Source organism: Pseudorca crassidens, chromosome 15 (assembly GCF_039906515.1).
Source record: "Pseudorca crassidens isolate mPseCra1 chromosome 15, mPseCra1.hap1, whole genome shotgun sequence".
In the NCBI taxonomy this organism is placed as follows: domain Eukaryota; kingdom Metazoa; phylum Chordata; class Mammalia; order Artiodactyla; family Delphinidae; genus Pseudorca; species Pseudorca crassidens.
In genome coordinates, this window is record NC_090310.1 from 6,688,379 (window position 1) to 6,710,786 (window position 22,408).

Sequence of the window (22,408 nt, forward strand, 5' to 3'; positions counted from 1 at the left end):
CCTAAGGAGATGCCAAGGGGGTGGCAGAGGCAGGGAGCTGAGGGAGAGAGGAGAGGCCCCAGCTGGCCCAGGTCAGGACCAGCCCCTCAGTGTGCAGAGGGGGGCAGGGAGCCCTAGGTCATGGTTCCCTTTGCACTGACCACAGAGAGGCCCTTTTGCAATATAGGAAAAGAAGCCAGATTGATAAAGGAAGTGTCAGTCATGGCAGGGGTGGGCGGGTTTGGGGAAGGCCCCTACCCTCCTCAGTCCTCGGAAGGAGCCTGGTCCTCGCTCTCCTGGTGCTGAGACTCCCCGCAGGCGGCCCCTCCACAGGCCTCCCCTCTGGCCTTGAAGGCTCTGCTTGTCTTCTCATCCCGGGAGGAGGGCAAGGCCATGGGTCTGCCCCTGCTGCTGACCCTGCTGCTGCCCCTGGCATCTCTGCAGGCAGGTGAGAGGCCGGGACTGTCCTGCTCTGCCTAGGGCCACAGGGACCACCCCCCTGGGGAGGGGCTATGGCTGGGTATCTGTAGAAGTGTCCCCTGGGGTAGCCGGCCAGGCCTCCCACCCCCAACAAACAAAGAGCTGGTCCCACAGTGCCGGGTCCCCCCAACCCCGCACCCTCCTCCCCGCCCCAAGCCTGGAGAGGGGCTCACCCAGGCCAGAGGGCCAGTCCTACCACCTGTCACACATCCCACTGTAGGTGAGGGTGGCTGACGGTCTGGGGTCACCTTCAATGTCTCTCCCTTTCCCTCCCTCCTCTAGGTCACTGGGCAGAACCCAATCCAAACACTGCCTTTGGGATGAACCAACCAAAGGAAATCTCAGCCCCCGAGGGTGGCTCCATCGACATCCCCTTCTTCTTCTATCACTCCTGGAAATTATACAGGGTTCCCAACGTGAATATATTCTGGAGATGGAAACACTTCCATGGGGAGTTCATCTACAACACGACCCCGATGTTCATCCATAATGATTTCAAGGACCGGCTCCTCCTGAATTGGACAAAGGGTGGGAAGAACGGCTCCCTCCAGATCTCGAAACTGCGGAGGGAGGATGCGGCTAGCTACTTCTGCCGGGTGGAGATGGACACACGGGGAAACGGCAAGAAGATGTGGCAGTCCATCAACGGAACCACACTCACCATCACCCCCCGTGAGTCCAGCTGTCCTGCCTGAGGCTCTTGGAGGCCACTGGGGTCTTGTCTCCCAGGCCTGGCCCAGGCCCTCTCTTCCTCTCTTCTCTCAAACTCCTCTCCCTGCCCCCTCTACTCCTCCCCAGGCCTCTATCAACCCCTTTTCACCTTAATCTTCCCCAGCCCTGCGCTACCTCCCTTGCCCATCCTCCTCTCTGCCCCCTCCCTCATCCTCAGGCCTCCGCCCTCTGGGCTCCCGGCTATTCTCCTCTCTTGCTCCAAGCTGGGGCTGCCCCTCCCCTGCCCTCACCCCATGTCCTCCAGGTGACTTGACATCTTTGGGATGTGGCTGCCTCCCCTTTGTCATGTGTCCATGTGTGGGGACTCAGCTACCCCATGTCTGTCTCCCCACGGCCATGAGCTCAGCCCACACACACAGTAGGTGTGTGGTGGCCACCAATGGTGGCCCGAGGCATCCCGTGTCCCCATCACCTGTTTCCCATCTCCCCCTTCCTTCTGCTGCTCTGCTCCCCAGAACATGGCCCTCAACGCTCCCACCCCCATCCCACCTCTTTCCCATCTCCTCTTCCCCCACTTCCACCCTCTTTACCTCCTTGCCTCCCCCGCACCTCTCCCTGTGTGGTTCTAGTCACACTGTCCCCGTTGTCCACCCTGATTTTGCTCCTCTGTCCTGGTCATGACGAGGCAGCAGCAGCGGTAAAGGCAGCTCCCGCTGACTGTGCCCTGCCTCCCGGCTGGACACCTTGGCAGCATCATCCCAGCTAAACCCCAGCTAACCTTCCCCACGACCCCGGTAACAGTCGGCCCTTCTGCCATCCTCCTGTTACAGGAAGGGAGACCGAGGCTCACACAGCAAACACCTGCCCGAAGTCACTCCTGGTGCAGGTGGGGTTTGACCCCAGTTTAACCCCAGAGCCTCTTCTCTTAACCATGAGCCGCTTGGCCTCGGGTACTGACCTGATCATCTTGTTTTGACTATTTTTCACCTAATAATGGCCGTGTAGCATCAACGGATCTCCCTCTGTCATTCAGTGGGGCGTTGAACTTGAACCTCAGTGTATCTGACTCCAGGGCAGAGGTGAGGGGTTCTCTCCCAGGTACAGGCAATAAAGGAGTGTGTTGTCTGTAGATTATTTTTTTGAAAATCGTCTACGTTTGTTTGCTTTTTATAATCACTTGTGCTGGCAATTCTAAGCAGTATCAGTGATGAATTTCTGCTCCCGGCTGGGATGGACACTCCCCGTGTCTCCCCCTCGGAAAACCATTGCCCCTTCTTGACCACTATGCTGGTTTTAAAGCAAATAGATAGTGACTCACAACCTGAATTAAGCAAGACAGCCTTGGATTAGTATTTCCTGCACCTCCTCCATATTTCCTTAAATGGCCTTTTTTGAGGGACTTCGTCTCTCCTTAAATCCCTCTTCTTCCTTTCCTAATTCTTCCTTCTTTTTCTCATTTCTGTGTTTCAGTCACACTTACTGTGAGTTTTTTCATCAATAAGTTAATTTTTTTCAATTAATTCAATTAATTGGATGGTCATGCTCATTACTTTTTAAAAGATACAAGAAAGTAATAAAAAGAAATGTTTTTAATCCCAGTGAAGTACCACCATGCAAAAACATCACACCAAAGGAATATCTGTAGCAAACATATCTCATAAGTTTGAGATTGGCTTATTAATTTTTTTTACAAACGGTTTACTTTTGTAGCCAAATCTAATTATATTCTCATTTGTAGTTTTTCTCTTTTATTTCTAAGCTGAAAACCCCACATCCCACTAGGGGTGAAAATATTTTTTCCTAATTTTTGTAAGATTTGATTACTTTTCATAATAAAATTCTTCAACATAGTGAGAATTTATTTTGGTATATAGTGTGAGATAAAGAACTAAGTTGATCTTTATACCAAGAAACAAATCAGTTGTCCTTACTTCATTTATTGAATATTTCTTCTTTTTTCCATTGATTCATAGGCCTAGCTTTTAAGTTCTTTTGTAGAATAGCATCCATTTCTGGTCTGTCTATTCTGTTTCACTAGTCTGTGTTTTCTTATATTAGTACGACACTGTTTTAGTTATTAAAACTTTATCATGTTTCAATGACTGTTAAGACTTTTGCCATCACAACCACATATTTCTTCCTCAAAAACTTTATTTGTTGCCCGCCTATTCTTCCACATAAATGTTAGAATAAGTTTGCCAAGTACCTAGAAAAATGCTTATGTTGATTTTTTAAATAAGAATTGCATTAAACCTATAAAGCAATTGACAGAAACTGAAATCAGTATGATGTGCAATCTTCTCACTGAGGAAAGGGTCCTATTTTGTATCCCTCAGTAAACCCTTGTAATGTTCTTCCAAAGATCATGCAAATGCCTCACAAGACTTTTTCCTATTCTCTACTTTTATTATTAATGTGCAACATTTAAAAATGTATACTTGTTATAATTTTCATTTTAAAAGTAATGCATAAATTCTGGCCAAGATGCTGGGTTATATGCACATGTTTACCGCCACTCCCTCCCAAAATCTACTAAAATGACAGCAAAGGGAATTTTTTAAGACAAAACCCCACAAAGACAAAGTATTTGCAATCCAGGTGAACAGAAACAAAATTGGGGATGCTGGAAACAGATAGACTAATGTAACTGGCTCAGGAGACCAGAGGAGTTAAACCCTAAGCCACCAGCAGGGACACCCAGAAGGAAGGCGATTTACACTGCAAAACCCTTTAAAGGGTCAGGAATGGCAGCTCCTAGTACTCGTGAAACTGGGGGTGGAAGGGGGCCTGAAAACTAGAGGACTAGTTGAAATGTATTTAAGAAGCAGAGACACCTCCGTACCCCCACCCACAACCCCGGCCAAAGAGTGGATATTTGCTTTCTAGAAACGATAACCCACAAGGAGCCTGGGGGGAGTACCCTGGGGCCTAACTGGCGACAAGGATTTAGTTCTTAAATCTGGAGATTTGGTGAACTGATGAGACCTTAAACAACTTGACCCCTGAGGGAGCCTCCCAGGATGCAGGTAGCCAGGCTGGTACCCACAACCCACCCACCAAGGGCAGAATATTAGGAGACTCTTCTCTGGGATATCTATCTGATGGGCCTGAAAAGATCTAGAAATATAACAGATCACTCTACAGCCCACTAACTGACATGCCTTTTCTGCTATAACACACACAGCTTCCTGTATGCTGGGAGCCAAGGGGGTAAGGTGATTGGGGTCTCGGCCTTGCACCAAATCCCCTGCACTAAGGATTGTACCCTCACCTCAGCTGTGCCCAGGTTGCTTGAGGCTACAGAAGCTGTTTTAAAAATGACTGAACTAAACATTTAAAGAATGCTTTTCCCATGAAATGCAGAGAACAGAACAATCTGGGGGGAAAGGGCATCTGGAAGAATCCAAAATTATGAAAGATTAAAATTTTCAAATAACTACCATCCTCAGAGAGTTAAGGAATTTCATGTATATAACACAAAAGGGTGCTTTACAAAGGAGCTTCTGAAACAAAAAAAGGTCTTGGAAATTATAGGTATACTAGCAAAGATGGAAAACTCAATAAATGATTGAAAGATGAAGTTTGTGGAAATATCTCAGAAGGTAGAAAAAAATTCAAAGATTTGGATATTGTAGTGGGTGAACAGCAGCCCCCCAAAGGTCATGTCTACATCCTAATCCCCAGAACTTTATACTGAATAATGTGAATACTGCCTTATACTGTTGGAGATGTGATTCAGTTGAGGAATTTGAGATGAGATTATCTGGGATTATCTGAGTGGGCTCTAAATAGTAATAAAAGTGTCCTTATAAGAGAGGGGCAGTGGGAGATTTGACACAGATGGAAGAGAAGGCAGTGTGACCACAGAGGCAGAGACTGTAATGAAGCAGCCACCAGAAGCTGGAAGAAGCAAGGAACAGATTCCGCTTCAGAGCCTCCTGAGTGAGCGCAGCGTGGCTGACACCTCGATTTCTGACTTCTGGCCTCCAGATCTGTGAGTAAACTTCTGTTGTTTAGAGTCACCCAGCTTGTGGCAATTTGTCATAGCAGCCATAGAAATGTAATATAGGAATTATAAGGAAGGATAAGAAAAATTGAGAATTGGTCCAAGAGTTCCAACCCCTGAATAATAGTTTTAAAAACAGAGAAAAAAGAAGCCCATGGGGGAAGAAATTATCAACAAAATTACTCTAGAAATTTTCCAGAATGAAAGAACCCAGCAAAATGGATAAAAATAAAGAGACCAACCCTGGGGCACTGCAACATGAAATTTCAAAACACCAGGGATAAAGGAAGATCCAATACATTTCCAAGGAGGAAATCAACTGGCCACATAAAGAGATTCAGGAATCAGAGTGGCTTGACTCTCTCAATAGCAATAGAGGAAGCTGGAGGACAGTGGTTGAATGTTGTGAAATTCCAAGGGAAAATTATTTCATTTATTCATTTAACAAATGAAATAACAAGCACTGACTGAGTGACTATTATATGTCAGGTCCTAATCTGGGCACTGGGATAAAGGAGTTAAGACAAAAAAAAAAAAAAATTATTATTTGTCTCAGAAAATCATCAATTTCACAGAAATTTTTTAGAATTATCAACCTATGATTGAGCACACATCACTCATGATTTCAACAGACTCTTTGTGGTTGTTAAATCTGCAGGAGTCTTATCTGTCTTCTTGTTTGTTTTTTCTCTAACCACTTCCTGTATTTGTTATTCCTTCTGCTGTTCTGTTTCATAAAAACATTTATTCCAACATAGGTTTTCATTACTTTCAAACTATGAGTTTCCTTAGAGCTGGCTCCTCTCTGTTTGGTAATTTTTTTCTTTGGAAATTTCCATTCACTTTAAAAATTTCTTCCCATTTTAAATAATTACAGCATTTAATACTATGAATTTAGCTTAGAGTGTGGTTTAGTCATATTCCAGGAGTTTTTAAAAAATACATCTTGCTCGTTTTTATTTTCTAAATAGCATGTCATTATATATATTTATTTGACTAAGAACTTAAAATTTTTTATCTCAACTGAGTGATGGGATTCACACTTTTATTATTAATTTCTACAAGTGGACAGAAAATTCAGTCCACACTAACCTGAAGATTTTATTGGAGTTGGATTTTCTGTATGTGGCTTAGTATTATGTCAATTTTTTTTTTTTTTTTTTTTTTTTTTTTGCGGTATGCGGCCCCTCACTGTTGTGGCCTCTCCCGTTGCGGAGCAGTCTCTGGACGTGCAAGCTCAGCGGCCGTGGCTCACGGGCCCAGCCGTTCCGTGGCCTGCGGGATCCTCCCGGACTGGGGCACGAACCCGTGTCCCCTGCATCGGCAGGCGGACTCTCAACCACTGTGCCACCAGGGAAGCCCTATGTCAATTTTTTAATGGTGCCTTAAACATCTACAAAGATACAATCTGTGTGTAGGAACTAAAGTTCAATACATATTAATTTAACCATAATAATATATTTCCAGGATACACTAGGTGCTTTACAGATGTTTTCTCACTTATTAAGACAATCATGTAAAATGACAAATACTGTTTGAATCCACTTCTATGAGGTACCTAGAGTAGTCAAATGCTTAGGGTCAGAAAGTAGAATGGTGAGTGCCAGGGGCTGGGGAAAGGGGGAATGGGGAGTTGGTGTTTAATAGGGACAGAGTTTCAGTTTGGAAAGATGAAAAATTTCGGAAGATGGATGGTGGTGATGGTTGCACGATAATGTGAATACACTTGATGTCACTGAACTATACACTTAAATATGGTTAAAATGGTAAATCTGTGTTACGTATATTTTACCACATTAATTTTTTTGATCCTGTGACTTAGTTGTCCCTATTTGTAGGTGATGAAATGAGGTTCTGAGATCACAGCACTGATCAGTGGTAGGGTCAGGATTTAAACAGAGTGATGAGGATTCAGGGCTTCCAGTATCTGCCCTTGTTACTCCCCTCCCTGTGGGAGAGCTTCAGAGACTTGCTCCCCACACCCCCACATTCCCCAAACTAGGGAACAAGATGTGACAGCTTCACCCAGATACCTCCAGCCCTTTAGTGAAGAATTTGCATATTTCTCATGTCTTCCCAGCCACCAAGACAACCACTCAAGGTCCCACCACCACCATCACCACCACAGCTGGCCTCAGGGTCCCAGAGGGCAAAAGGAGTTCATGGTCTTGGCCCTTGAGTACTGAAGCTACAGTCGGGTTGGCACTGGCCAGCGCTGTGCTCATAACTGCAATTGTGGGACTGACTGTGTACCTCAGGTGGAAGAGAAGCAAAGGTAAGTGGTCTGGGACCCCCAATCTCTCCCCAAGATTCCCAACTGGGTGTTCCTCAGAACACTCCTGCATCTGAATGACCATAGATGCCCATTAAAAATGCAGATCCCTGCTGGGCTTGAGATCTGAGCTTGGGAATCTGCATTTTTAATGGTCTCCTCAGGTGGTATTTGTGTATCAAGTTTGGGAACCACCGCTCAAGACCAATCCCTCTCCACAAATCTGATCGTTTCCAGTTCTTTTCATTTGACTTAATCATTTCTCATTTGTCCTCACCTTTTAGTGCAAGGGTAGGGAGGATCTGCTCTGGGAAATGTAAGGAGAGAACAGAAGGGACAGGAAGGTGGCTCCACTCAGCAAGCACTGGTTGGACACCCATTTTTCAGGGTCTGGGTTATAACTGGAGATGCAAAAGTAAATAAAGCACAGGCCCTGCTTTCAAGGAACTGGGGGATAGGAGGATATGGGGATATAACTGGGGGATATGCCTCAAGGGCTAATGGCCTCATTTGCAAATAGCTATGGTAGGTTGGGAGGAAGGAGGGGTAATCAAGGAGCACTTCCCAGAGGAAGTGACACCTGCAAAAAGTCTCAAAGAATGAAAAAGAATTAGCCAGGTGGTGAGGGTGCTGTAGAGGTCACTGTCCTTCCAGGGGAAGGAAACCATGCTGGGAACTCTAAGTAGCTCACAGCTGTGGAGGAGGCAGGAGATGAGAGAAGAAGACCTTGTAAATCACACCCCAGAGCCTCTAATCCCAGCAGCAATGTGATAAAGCAAAGTGGCAACCTCAGCTTGGCCTTGCAGATACAGTGTCTGCAGTGGAAGGGCCAGAGGTGGGCCAGGCTGGGGTCAGTCTAAAATTGTTATTTTAGCTCTGCAGAGCAAAAACCACAGTGGTTGTGTCCTGAGAGTGAGGATGAACGTTCAAGATGTAGAGAAAATGTGACATAGTCACTGAGGAAATGCAAGATGGTATTTGAGGATCAACTCAGATGAGAAGCCATAAAGCATCATTGCACATGACTGTTTTTTTTCAGCAGTATTCAACCATGCAGGTTTAGAAACCTTTAGGAATTGCTGATTAAAAGTTGTGTTCAGGGAATTCCCTGGCGGTCCAGTGGTTGGACCCTGTACTTTCACTGCCGAGGGCCTGGGTTCGATCCCTGGTTGGGGAACTAAGATCCCGCAAGCCGTGCCACAGCCAAAGAAAAAAAGTTGTGTTCAGCTGCTAGCATCAGAGAACAGAAGTAACAGTGGGTTAAGTAACACAGAGGGTTTCTTTTTTCCTCATCTAAAAGGATCTGGAGCCAGAAAGCAGACGACACCGTCCTTAAGCACTCAGGCTCCTAACTTCCTGCTCACTGTCCTGGATACTGACTTCTATCCTGAAGGGTGCTTTATGGTGCAAGATGGCTGCTAGGACTCCAGGCATGATTTGTGAATCTAAACAGGAAACAGGATGTAGGAGGAAAGGACAAAAAGACTATGACCCAGCTTTCTGTCCTCCCTTTAAAGAGCTTTCCTGAAAGTCCTACCTACAACTTCCCCTTAGTCATAGGTCCCACATCTATCTGTAGGGGGGCACACTGCCACTCCAAATAAAATCAAGGTTCTGTAACTGAATAAGAAGAATCAAATGGATATTGGGATAAGCAAATAGCATTCCCTGCTTTAGGACACATCCAGGATTGAAGATGTGTCAGCAAGTGTGGCAGAAGGACAGGGGAACACAGGAGGTCAAGGAGCGAGTAAGAGGGCACAGATGGAGAGTAGAGGACTCAGCAGGGAGCCTGGATAACCTGAAAGAAAGTGGATCATCAAGAGACAAGAGTTAGTGAGGTTAAGCACAGGTACAGAGGGATGATGACAAAAGAGAGCTGGAAGGAAAGACAGTAGTAGCATAACTATGATACTAGCATTTACTAGGTCAGGGGTCTCAGCTCGAGTGATTTAAAAAAAAAAAGGCCCAGGGTGTGGCTGAGTGGAGCAGAGGTCACTGGAGTTGGGGGAAGTGGGCAAGTCCAATGTGTTCAGAAGGTGAAGGGGCGCAGGGTGCAGGGAAGAGCTGCTCTCCTGATGGGTGTTGAGGACAAGGCAGGATCGGTGTGGGCAGCCTCAGGGTGCCTGCTGGGTGCAGGCTCAGAGTCCCAGGCCCTCCCAGGCGGGTTTCAGCCGAGCCGCTTCGCTGCTCTGGTCTCTCCAAGGATTAGCTCAGAGTGGGGCGGGGCAGAGAAGGCAGGCAGGAGACAGGCCTCCATGGATGACACATTGACACACTGTTGGTCCCCCTACAGGTCTGCAGACTAAAGCCAGAACCCCAGCCAGGTGAGCGCTTCTCCTCCAAGGCGGGAGGGGGTGCTGTTTTGTGAAGCAGGAAGTTTCTTTCTGAGAACAGCACTAGGGAGCCTTTCACAGCCCCTCCCCTCCTGGACTCTCCATCCACACCCTCCCAAGTCCCCTAACAGGCCAGACTCTTCACTTCCGGAGGCTCCAGCTCTTTAAAAAATCGAGAACAGTGGACCAGCACTTTCTCTGATTCTTTCCCAGAACATCTCCCTTTGTCTTTCTCTGGCTGCCCCTTTCCTCCTTCATCCCCAGTTCTCAGCCTTTTCCTCCGTTCATCCTGGTTTCTCTCCACCTCATCCTTCCTGAACACACCTACCACCTCCACGTTCTGTCCTCTTTCTTGCCCCTCATCCGATCTGTCCTTTTCCCCTGTGACGCGGGACCTCCAGCTGCTCTGCCCTCTGTCTTTACTCAGATCAACTTCCCTCCTGGCTTCCAGCCTGGCTCCCTCTCCTCGGGCCCCAGCTCCTCTTCCTTTCCTGAGCTCTTACCCTCCTCATGGCCCACCTCTTTCCTTTCTCCATCTTTCCTTCCACTTCCAGGCTTTTCCTTCTCTCAGCCCCTCCCTCTTTCCTCTCCCTCCTGACTCTTGATAGCTGCCCTCCTCGGACCCCTCCCCATGGCGATGGCCAGGGAACCTGAGATTAGCTTCCTGGTTTTAACTGAGGCTCCAGTTTTAACTGAGGCGCTGCGGCAGAGAGAACAGAAGTTCCCCCTCCTGCTTCTCCTCCCTGTGCCCCTGCAGTAAAGCCGCTTCTCCAGAACAATCCACCTCAGTCAGCACTCAGGGACAGGGCTACACCGCAAATGACCCCTCAACCCCGTCCAGGCGGCCTCCTTCTGAGAGCCTCAGACCTCTGCCTTCATCTTCTGAGTGTGTCCAGGCAGGTCACAGAGCCCTCACCAAGAGAACCAGCCCGATGCAGGTGGTAACTCTTTTCTGCCCAGCCTCTGACACATCGCCCCCTTCCTGTTCCCACACAGGGGATCCTTCCAAAACCCAGAGGAGAAATACGAGAACATTGGGAATAAAGGTAGGTCCTGCCGCCATCATCCCTGCTCTCCACCTGGGCCGTCCTTCCCCCCGCACACCCCCTCCCTACACACGTGCCCTCAGCATCCTCCTCTCTCCCCCGCCTCACCCACCCTCTCCCAGACCCTGTTCCTGACCTAAAGATGACCTCACCACTGGAGCCCCCTTGCTGCCAGGCCACCTAACCCTGGCACATCTTGATTTTTTCTAGGACAACATACAGGCCCCAAGCTGGACACCAAGGTAAGCAGCTCAGATTAGGGCCTGAAAGAATTAAAGGAACGTTTGGAGAAGGTGGGGTGGAAGAACAGAGGGACTGTGGTTTTGGCAGGGCATCAGCTGTGGGATTGCGGCTCTAAGATGGGACAGCTCCCCCTCTGCTGCCTAACCCCTTCCCCTTTCCATTCTCCCCCAGGATGACGGCATCTGGTATGCCTCCCTCACCCTCTCCAGCTTGACCTCACCAGCAGCGTCTCCCCACCCGCCTCCCCAAGAGGGCCCCCAGGAAGAGACCCTATACTCTGTCATAGAGGCCTAAGGAGTGAGACTGAGTGAGGACCTGCTTAGAGTCAGCTGCACACAGGGATCTCAGTTTCTCATAATCACCCTGGACAGACACAGACAACTCAGAAGCCAGCAGGTGTTGAAGGCCACCAAGGACCTGAGAGACACACAGCCACCTGCTCCAGTTCCCTCTTCAACTTCCTAGCCCTTGACCACAAAAATAAAAGTCCCTGTACAATCTGCCTGAATGCATCTAAGGAGAAAGCTGACATCACCTTCAACTTCTGTCCTTCTTGCCATAAAGGAACCATAATAGATAGCTCACACCCAAGATCCCTCCCCTAGTACTTTTGTTCAGTGACTGCCTCAGGCCAGGGACCAGTAAATCCCCAAACACTGGTAGTCAGTCTGGAACCCAAGGTCTGTCTCCTAATTTAACCATTCTACTTCCCTCATGATAATAATTAGCATGCATTGTGTTAGTGGTTTACTTCATTTCAGCATCATCAACAACCCTATATGGCACTGGATGTACCATCTGAGGCAGGATAACAAGACCCAGAATGGTTACAGTGTTTTTCCTAAGGTCATGTAGCTAGTAAGTGGCTGAGGCAGGATTTGAACCCAGACCTGTCCTTCTCAGTGTCCTTCTCCTAGGACTCGGGTGTCATCGCCTTCCCAGATCCCTATACTGACAGGCCTCCCACCAGAAAGCATGACGTGCCACAGTGACACGGAGGAGGAGGGAGAGAAGCCAAAAGAAAGCAAGTGGTTGAGACGAACCAAACCAACTAAACCAGTAACCTGGTTTATTAACATAAACTGCACAACTCTGACCTTAGCCAACCAACCTCACAGCCAATGAACAACCCCAACATTTATCAGCTTCTCGGGGATCCTCTGAGAGGCTCTGCCTCCTGCTCCCACAGAAGGGATGAGAGAGCAGGCAGGAGGTGCGAGCCCACGGCTATTCCTCACAGAAGGTCACGGCGAGCTCCCCTGCGTCATCTCTGTGCTGTGGCTCCTCCCTCTGCTCCAGCTCTTCTCCAACATCCTCCATGAGTTGGTCCAGGTCCAGGTCACTGGAGGCTCCATCATCAGAGAGGACACTTCCAGCTTCCTGAGGCCATGGCTCCTGGGGTGCAGGCCCTTTTTTCCCCACCACGGGACAGGCCCCGGGAGGAGCTGGTGGGGTCAGGACCTCTGGCACTATTCTAGCTTCTTTTTCCTCAGATGAGCTGCTTACTGGGGCCTTGCTTTGGGGAGCTTTAAATTTTTTCTTAGGGCCTAAATGAAAAAGTGATAAAACTGAGAGACTTATTGGGTCACCTGTCCTCACCTTTTACAAGTCAAACTCCTAAATTTCTATTACCAAAACAATCTCTGGAAAAGATGACCTTTCTTAAAAGAAAGTAAATGGGGTTTGGAGTCAGAAAGACTTGGATCCACAGGCTAGACATGGGTCTTGAGCAAACTTTAAACCCTTTAAACCTCAGTCTCCTTATCTGTAAAATGGCAAATATCCAGCCATAGAGATACTGAAAGAATTAAAGGGAACAAGTATAGAAGTATCTATCTAGCCGGCCCATGGAAATATCCATAAATGTTAATTCCCACCTCCTTACCATTCTCCTATCCCTGAATGTTCCTGAATCAAATCGAATAATAACCACTAAATGTTTCTACAGTGTGTGCTGTGTTCTACAATTTGGATGACACCCTTTTGGCCAAACTTTTTTTTTTAAGTAATGAAAAGCTGTGAAATTATTAAAAAATGATCAAAGGAGGGAAAATGCAGACATGAACCTCATTTCCCCACAGTTCTCCCCAAGTCTTGAGCCTTACCTGGCTGCTCAGGTTCTGAATTCCCATGCCCTTTTTTCCTTCCCATGATGGGTAAAGATGGAGCTGCAGATTCATTTCCCAGAGATCTCTTCATTGTCTTCCTTTGCGGGGTTCCATCTCGTCCATGTGCTCCACCTGCATCACCCCCAACCCCCAACCGTGAAAGACATTGGTTTATTTCTCACTGAGTGACAGCATGCCTAGGGTCCATAGACTCCCCACATTTGTCCTCCGCCTTGCATCTTCTGCTCATTTTCAATCTAGTGAGTCCTCGTGGTTCCTTTCTTTTCCCCAAATATTTCCTTTTTCTTCCCCCTGGGTCTTCTCTTTATAGTTCACCTCAGAACCTGCCTCCTCCAAGAAGTCATCCTTCTTGGCTAAGAATTTAAAACATTCATTCCACCTTTAACCTAAGATTTTGTAATTCAACTCACAGAAGTGAGAAGGCTACAGCTTCCCTGACAACATTAGCATGAGTCTTTTTTTTCTTTTTTTTTTTTTCTCGGTACGCGGGCCTCTCACTGTTGTGACCTCTCCCGTTGTGGAGCACAGGCTCCGGACACGCAGGCTCAGCGGCCATGGCTCACAGGCCCAGCCGCTCCACAGCATGTGGGATCTTCCCGGACCGGGGCACAAACCCGTGTCCCCTGCATCGGCAGGTGGACTCTCAACCACTGCGCCACCAGGGAAGCCCCTAGCATGAGTCTTGCTCATTTTCTCAGGTTCTGGAGCTGAGACATCAGTAAGGCCCAGCCACATGCAGACCCTCCCACTCTCTGCTTCTGCCTTGCCTTAACTGTAGCACATGTCTGATTTCCAGCTGACTTGCTTACCTCTTGCCTTGGGTTTTTTTGTCTGAATTTTGGCTGGCTTGGGACCAGGCAAAGTTGGATCCTGAGAAAAATAAGGAGAGAAAAATAAGAAAATATAAATGAAGTCACATAATTGTGATTTAATAGAGTGGGACGCTACAGAAATGATGAGTGCACTTAAGGGAGTTCAAATTAGGTTCTGTGAGTCTGATACTATTTAAATCAATGACAGCACTTCCCTGGTGGTACAGTGGTTAAGAATCCACCTGCCAATGAAGGGGTCACAGGTTCAAGCCCTGGTCCAGGAAGATCCCACATGCTGCGGAGCAGCTAAGCCCGTGTGCCACAACTACTGAGCCTGTGCTCTAAAACCCACATGCCACAACTACTGAAGCCCATGCGCCTAGAGCCTGTGCTCCGAAACAAGAGAAGCCACTGCAATGAGAAGCCCATGCACCGCAATGAAGAGTAGCCCCCCTCACTGCAACCAGAGAAGCCCCCACACAGCAACAAAGACCCAACGCAGCCAAAAATATATAAATAATTTTTTTTAATGTTTAAAAATAAATAAGTAAATGACAACGAAGATAAAAATGTTCATCCTTCCCATTCTATTTGTTATTAGTCAATGCAAGGCTTTATGCACAACAGAAGGAAATAAAGTTAGGCCACAAACATGATAAAAACTGGTAAATTAAAAATTAAAAGAGAAAGTGAAAAATATACACTTCAGAGCTTCTAGTTTCCAGATCTACACACAAGGAGCTTGGAAGCTGTAACTGTGTTCTAACAACAACTAAAAAGCTGAACAGACTGAAATACCAATAACTCTTCTTAGATCCATAAGAACAGTGAGGACACAGGGAAAACCTCTGCCCTCAAAACTGAAGATACACAGGCAAATACAGGGAGTCATGCTTATCAGAACATACACTCACAAGCAGAAACCACCAAGAGAACTAGTGTCAGGATAGGAAAACCTCAACAGTAATAAAGGAATTGCTCAGTGTGGACAAGTCTGAGAGTTAAAAACTCCAGGGATACCCAGTCATGGGGGACTTCCAGACTTTTTGTGAGTTTTCCTTCCAGGAGCTCAACCAGATTCTCACAGAAAATATCAGAGAAAAACTCCTTCATGCTTCCAGCAGGGAGAGGGGGAAAGAACCATTTTGAAATATACCAGAGCATTCTGTTCTTCTTAACAAAACCTACCCTCAGGAGAAACCAGTTAACCAGAGCCTAACCTACTAGGGTGTTAACAGAGCCTAACTGTCCTGGCGATAGGGAAACACCCAACTTCAGCCCACTCTAATCACCCCGCCCCACCTAAGGGGGTGGGAAAAAACTAAGAAACACTGTGAAGTTTACAGTCCAGAGGCATAAGTTCATTAATAGACTTAGACCCAATCACAGGATATAGAACACTTCCCCTCCCCTGACACCTTACCACCACATTACTAAAGATATACTTACAGCACATCATGTTTGGCAATCAAGAAAAAAACTACAAGGCATATCAAATGGCAAAAACACAACCTGAAGAGACAGAGCAAGTATCAAAACCAGGGACTTCCTTGGTGGCACAGTGGTTAAGAATCCGCCTGTCAATGCAGGGGACACGGGTTCGAGCCCTGGTCCGGGAAGATTCCACATGCTACGGAGCAACTAAGCCCGTGAGCCACAACTACTGAGCCTCCGCTCTACAGCCCATAAGCCACAACTACTGAGCCCACGTGCCACAACTACTGAAGCCCGTGCTCCACAACAAGAGAAGCCACTGCAGTGAGAAGCCTGCGCACTGCAACAAAGAGTAGCCCCCACTCCCTGCAACTAGAGAAAGCCCGCGTGCAGCAATGAAGACTCAACACAGCCAAAAATAAATAAATTAATTTTAAAAAAGTATCAAAACCAAACATGCTAGAGAATTATCAGATTGGAAATTTAAAGCAAATATGATTAATATGCACAGGGCTCTGAAGGCTAAAGTAGACAGCATTCAAGAACCGATGAGCAATGTCAGCAAAGAGATGGAAATCCTAAGAAAGAATCAAAAAGAAAGGCTGAGGATCAAAAACACTGTAACTAAAATGAAGAATGCTTTTGACGAACTTATTGGTAGACTGGTCACAGCTGAGGAAAGAATCTCTGAACTTGAGGATATCTCAAAAGAAACCTTCAAAACTGAAAATCAAAGAGAACAAAGACTGGAAAAAAGAATGCAATATCCAAAGATTGTAGGATGACTACAGAATGTATAGATATGTGTAATGGGAATACCAGAAGGATAAGAAAAAGAGAAATATTGAAAACAATAATGACTGAGAATTTCCCAAATTAATGTCAGACACCAAACCACAGATCCAGGAAGCTCAGAGAACACCAAGAAGGATAAATGCCAAACAGTCACACCAAGGCATATTATTTTCAAACTACAGAAAATTAAAGTCCTGAAAGAAGCCAAAGGAAAAAAAATCTTACCTGATATGCTAAGGAAGGGGAGAAAATGGAATCATATAAAAGCTCAATCAAAACCACAAAAGGCAGAAAAAGAATGGAAGACAAAAGTAGGAAGAAAGAACAAGGGCAACAAATAGAAAACAGTAACAAATATTGTAGATAATAATACAACTGTATTAATAATTACTTTGAACATCAACAGTCTAAATGACTGTCTAAAATGACCAATTAAAAGACACAGATTGTCTGAATAGATCAAAAAACAAGACCCAACTATATATTGCCTACAAGAACCCCACTTTAAATATAAAGACACATATAGATTGTAAAAGTAAATGGATGCAGAAAAATATACCACGCTAACACTAATCAAAAGAAAGCAGGAGTGGGCTTCCCTGGTGGCGCAGTGGTTGAGAGTCCGCCTGCCGATGCAGGGGACACGGGTTCGTGCCCTGGTCCGGGAAGATCCCACATGCCGCGGAGTGGCTGAGCACGTGAGCCATGGCCGCTGAGCCTGCGTGTCCGGAGCCTGTGCTCCGCAACGGGAGAGGCCACAACAGTGAGAGGCCCGCGTACTGCAAAAAAAAAAAAAAAAAAAAAAGAAAGAAAGCAGGAGTAGCTATATGTTAATTTCAGACAGAGCAGACTTCAAAGCAAGTAAAGTTATCAGGGATAAAAAAGGGCATTACATAATGATAAAGGGGTTAATTCTCCAAGAACACATAACAATCCTTAAAGTGTATGCACCTAACAAGAGAACACCAAACTACATGAGGCAAAAACTGACAGAACTGCAAAGAGAAATAGTTGATCCCACTATCATAGCTGGAAATTTCAACAACCCTCTATCATAAATCGACAGGTTCAGCAGGCAGAAAATCAGTGAGGACACAGTTGAACTCAACGACACCATCAATCAACTAGATATAACTGGCATCTATAGACTACTTTATCCAACAACAGCAGAATACACATTCTTCTCAAGCTCACATGGAGCACTCACCAAGACTGACCACTGGGCCATAAAATACAAATTAACAACTTTAAAAGAATAGAAATCAGGGGCTTCCCTGGTGGCACAGTGGTTAAGAATCCGCCTGCCAGTGCAGGGGACACGGGTTCGAGGCCTGGTCCGGGAAGATCCCACATGCCATGGAGCAACTGAGCCCGTGCGCCACAACTACTGCACCTGCGCTCTAGAGCCCACTCGCCACAACTACTGAAGCCTGTGTGCCTAGAGCTTGTGCTCTGCAACAAGAGAAGCCACTGCAATGAGAAGCCTGCGCACCGCAATTATGAGTAGCCTCCGGTCACCACAACTAGAGAAAGCCCATGCACAGCAATGAAGACCCAGAGCCGCCAAAAAAAAAAAAAAAGAATAGAAATCATACTATGTCTGCTTTTATACCACAATGGAATTAACAGAGAGATAACTGGAAAACTCCCAAAACACGTGGATATTACACACTTCTAAATAACATAGGTCAAAGAAGAAATCTTAAGAGAAATTTTTTAATGTATTGAACTAAATAAAATGAAAATATAACTTATCAAAATTTGTGGGATGCAGTGAAAGCAGTGCTTAGTGGGAAATTTATAGCATTGAATGATATATTAGAAAAAAAGAAAGATCTAAAATCAATGATGTAGGTTTCAACCTTAGGAAACCAGAAAAATTAGAAAAAGAGCAAGTTAAATCCAAAGCAAGCAGAAGAAAATATATAATTAGAGCATAAATCAATGAAATTGAAAACAGGAAATCCATAGGAAAAAATCAACAAAACTAAAAGTTGGTTCGTTGAGACGATCAATAAAATTGATAAGCCTCTAGGTAGGCTAACTAAGAAAAAAGAGAGAGGAAACAAATTAATATCAGCAATTAAAGAGGCGACATCACTATAGATCCCAAGGATATTAAAAGACTAATAAAGGAATACTACAAAGAATGTATGCCCACAAATTTGATAACCAAAATGAAATGGACCACTTCCTTAAAAGACACAATCTGCCAAAACTCACACAAGAAGAAATAGACCACTTGAATAGGCCTACATCTAATAAATAAATTGAATCAGTAATTAATATCCTTCTAGAGCAGAAAGCACCAGGCCCAGATGGGTTCACAGTGAATTTTACTAAACATTTAGTGAACAGATTATACCAATTCTCTATAATCTCTTTCAGAGGATAGAAGCAGAGAGTATTTCCTAACTGATTCTATGAGGCCAGCATTACCCTAATACCGAAACCAGACAAAGACGTTACAAGAAAAGAAAACTATAGATCAATATGTCTGATGAAGAGATGTAAAAATCCTCAACAACATATTAGGCAAATCAAATCCAACAATGTATAAGAAGAATTATACACCATGAACAAGTGAGATTTATCCAAGGCATGCAAGGCTAGTTCAACATTCGAAAATCAATTCATGTAATCCATCACATCAACAGCTAAGGAAGAAAAATCATGTGATCCTATCAACAGATGCAGAAAAAGCATTTGACAAAATCCAACACCCATTCATAATAAAAACTCTCAGTAAGTAAGGAATAGAGAGGAACTTCCTCAACTTCATAAAGAATATATACACAAAACCTACAACTAACATCACACTTAATGGTGAGAAACTAGAAGCTTTCCCACTAAGATCAAGAATAAGGCAAGGATGTTCCCTCTCACCACTCCTTTTCAACATCATAGTGGAAGTTCCAGGTAATGCAATAAGACAAAGGAAATAAAAGGTATAGAGACTGAGAAGGAAGAAATGAAATTTTGTTTGCAGGTCACATGATTATCTATGTAGAAAACCCAAAAGTATCAACTAAAAACTCTAGGAACTAATAAGTGATTATAGCAAGGTTGCAGGACACAAGGTTAATATACAAAAGTTCATCACTTTTCTACATACCAGCAATATAAAATGGAATTTGATATTTAAAAATACATTTATATACCATTTATATTAGCACCAAAAAAATTAAATAATTAGGTATAAATCTAGCAAAATATATACAAGGTCTATATGAGGAAAACTACAAAACTCCAGTGAATGAAATCAATGAAAAACTAAGTAAATGGAGAAATAGTCCATGTTTGTAGATAAGAAGATTCAATATTGTCAAGATGTTAGTTTTTCCCAGCTTGATCTATAGAATCAATGTAACTTCAATCAAAATCCCAGCAAGTTATTCTGTGGATATCAACAAACTGATTCTAAAGTTATATGGAAAAACAATAGATCTAGAATAGCCAATACAATATTGAAAGAGAAGGACAAAGTTGGGGGACTGACCCCATCTAACTTCAAGACTTAGTGTAAAGCTACCGTAATCAAGACAGTGTGGTATTGGTAAAAGAACAGACAAATGGGTCAATGGAACAGACTAGAGAGCCCAGAAACAGACCCAGATAAATATAGTCAGCTGATCTTTAACAACGAAGCAAAGGCAATAAAATGGAGCAAAGATAGTCTTTTCAACAAATAGTGGTGGAACTACAAAAAAATTAATCTAGGCACAAACCTTATACCCCTCACAAAAATTAACTCAAAATGTATTATAGATCTCAGTGTAAAATGTAAAGCTATAAAACTGCTAGACGATAACACAGGAGAAAATCTGGATAACCTTCGGTATGGCAATGAGTTTTTATGTACAACACTGAAGGCACAATCCATAAAAGAAATAATTGAGGGGCTTCCCTGGTGGCGCAGTGGTTGGGAGTCTGCCTGCCGATGCAGGGGACACGGGTTCGTGCCCCGGTCTGGGAGGATCCCACATGCCGCGGAGCGGCTGGGCCCGTGGGCTGTGGCCGCTGAGCCTACGTGTCCGGAGCCTGTGCTCCGCAACAGGAGAGGCCACAACAGTGAGAGGCCCACGTACCGAAAAAAAAAAAAAAAGACTCACGATAGAGGACTATTATCTAAAATAAACAAAGACAAATGAACTTATTTACAGAACAGAAATAGACCCACAGACATAGAAAACAAAGTTATGGTTACCAAAGGGGAAAGGGGGGAGGAATAAATTAGGAGGTTGAGATTAACATATATACACTACTATATATAAAATAGATAACCAACAAGGACCTACTATATATCACAATATTTTGTAATAACCTATAAGGGAAAAGAATCTGAAAAAGAATATATATATATGGCACTGAATCACTGTACACATATGAAACTAACATATGATAAATCAACTACACTTCAATAAAATAAAACATACAAAGAACTCATAAAACTCAACAATAAAAAATAAACAACTCAATTTAAAAATGGGCCACATACCTTAATGGATATCTCACCAAAGGAGATATACAAATGGCCAATAAGAATATAAAAAGATGCTCCACATCATATGTCATCAGGAAAATGCAAATTAAAACAACAAGATACCACTACACACCTATTAAAATGGCCAAAATCCAGAACACTGACAATACCAAATGCCAGCAAGGATGTGGAGCAATAGGAACTCTCATTCATTGTTGGTGGGAATGCAAAATGGTACAGCCACTTTGGAAGACAGTTTGATGGTTTCTTACGAAACAAAACATACTCTTACCATACAATCCAGCAATTAAGCTCCCTAATATTTACTCCAAAGGAGTTAAAAACTTATGTTCCCACAAAACCATAGTTATAGTGGCTTTATCCATAATTGCTCAAACTTGGAAGCAACCAAGATGTCCTTCTGTAGGTGAATGTATAAATAAACTGTGGTATATCCAGAAAAATACAATATTATTCAGCCAAAAAAAATTAATAAATGAGCTATCAAGCCATGAGAATACATGGAGGAATCATAAATGCATACTTGTAAGCGAAAGAAGCTAGTCTGAGAAGGTTACACGTACTGTATGATTCCCACTATATGGTATTTCAGAGAAGGCAAAACTATGGAGACAGTAAAAAAAAATCAGTGGTTCTCAGTGGTTAAGGGGTATGGGAGAAAAGGAATGAGTAAATGGAACACACAAAATTTTTAGGGCAGTAAAAATACTCTGTATGATACCATAATGATGGATATGTGTCATTATATATGTGTCCAGGCCCATAGAATGTACAACACCAAGAGTGAGTCCTAATGTAAACTATGGACTTTGTGTGATTATGATGTGTCAATATAGGTTCAGCAACTGTAAACAAATGCACCACTCTGGTGGGATGTTGATAACAGAGGAGGCTATACATGTGTGGGGGCAGGAGGTACACAGGGACTCTCTGTACCTTCTTCTCAGTTTTCCTGTGAACAAAAAACTGCTCTTAAAAAGTCTTTAAATATGAAAAATATATGTATTTCATATGCCTGAAAACAGATTAAGGAAATAAAATAATGAATATCCTAAGTGTTCACAAAGGGAAGAAAGGACAGTGAAGAGAGGCAACCTGCTATTCTCTGAAATTGCTCCAGTAGGAACCAAAGAACTACAGTAGGAACTGAGATTGTAATCAAAAGATAAGTTCCGGGCTTCCCTGGTGGTGCAGTGGTTGAGAGTCTGCCTGCCGATGCAGGGGACATGGGTTCATGCCCCGGTCCGGGAAGATCCCACATGCCGCGGAGCGGCTAGGCCCATGAGCCATGACCACTGAGCCTGCGCGTCCGGAGCCTGTGCTCTGCAACGGGAGAGGCCACAACAGTGAGAGGCCCACGTACCACAAAAAAAAAAAAAAAAGATAAGTTCCTAGAGATATGAGATATTAGAGAGAATAACTGAGGAAAGAGGAGACTCTCCTTCCCTGAAGACCCCCTAAGAGATAAAACCAGCCAGCCAGTCAGGGCTACTCTGATGCAGGGACAGGACGGTTCCTTAGAAAATATAAATCCATGCTAACCAGATGGCCTACAGCAATCTCCTAAAAGGAATCCCCAAGATCAATCTTACTTTTTTTTGTTGCTCTTCCTCCTCTTCCTCCAACTCTGACTCTTCCTCTTCTTTCTCCAAGCAGGAATCTAAGCTGTTAGCCCCAGAGAGCATTACGTCTAGAACAGG

General features: G+C 44.6%; 2 protein-coding genes across 12 annotated transcripts in view; one reads left to right on the plus strand and one right to left on the minus strand.

Moving 5' to 3' along the window:
* The first annotated feature begins 211 nt into the window (after nt 1-211).
* LOC137206707 (paired immunoglobulin-like type 2 receptor alpha) lies at nt 212-11,534 on the plus strand. Of its 4 annotated transcripts, XM_067705722.1 has the most exons (7): nt 218-427; nt 742-1,131; nt 7,218-7,412; nt 9,706-9,736; nt 10,742-10,791; nt 11,002-11,033; nt 11,206-11,534. In XM_067705722.1, exons 1-7 carry the CDS (start codon nt 373-375, stop codon nt 11,326-11,328), a joined length of 876 nt encoding a protein of 291 aa, XP_067561823.1. In that variant the 5' UTR covers nt 218-372; the 3' UTR covers nt 11,329-11,534. The 4 variants fall into 4 exon arrangements, 2 of the variants coding, with proteins under 2 accessions (XP_067561824.1, XP_067561823.1); XR_010934806.1 differs by lacking the exons at nt 11,002-11,033; nt 11,206-11,534 and adding an exon at nt 4,945-5,125 and having other exon boundaries at nt 212-427; XM_067705723.1 differs by lacking the exon at nt 9,706-9,736 and having other exon boundaries at nt 215-427.
* Nucleotides 11,535-12,081: 547 nt separating this feature from the next.
* The window catches only part of ZCWPW1 (zinc finger CW-type and PWWP domain containing 1), a 30,438-nt gene continuing 20,111 nt past the window's right edge, over nt 12,082-22,408 (minus strand). For all 8 annotated transcript variants that reach the window (XM_067705715.1, XM_067705720.1, XM_067705719.1 and 5 more), the window contains 4 exons: nt 22,301-22,398; nt 13,973-14,033; nt 13,140-13,274; nt 12,082-12,581 (listed from right to left, as the gene is read on the minus strand). In XM_067705715.1, coding sequence (XP_067561816.1) covers nt 12,262-12,581; nt 13,140-13,274; nt 13,973-14,033; nt 22,301-22,398 — 614 coding nt within the window. In that variant the 3' untranslated portion in view covers nt 12,082-12,261. The remainder of the gene's footprint in view (nt 12,582-13,139; nt 13,275-13,972; nt 14,034-22,300; nt 22,399-22,408) is intronic.

Coding starts and splice junctions, on each gene's coding strand:
- LOC137206707 (XM_067705722.1), top strand. CDS start 373: ATGGGTCTGCCCCTGCTGCTGACCCTGCTGCTGCCCCTGGCATCTCTG. Junction 428..741: donor CCTGGCATCTCTGCAGGCAG/GTGAGAGGCCGG, acceptor TCCCTCCTCTAG/GTCACTGGGCAGAACCCAAT. Junction 7,413..9,705: donor CAGGTGGAAGAGAAGCAAAG/GTAAGTGGTCTG, acceptor GTCCCCCTACAG/GTCTGCAGACTAAAGCCAGA.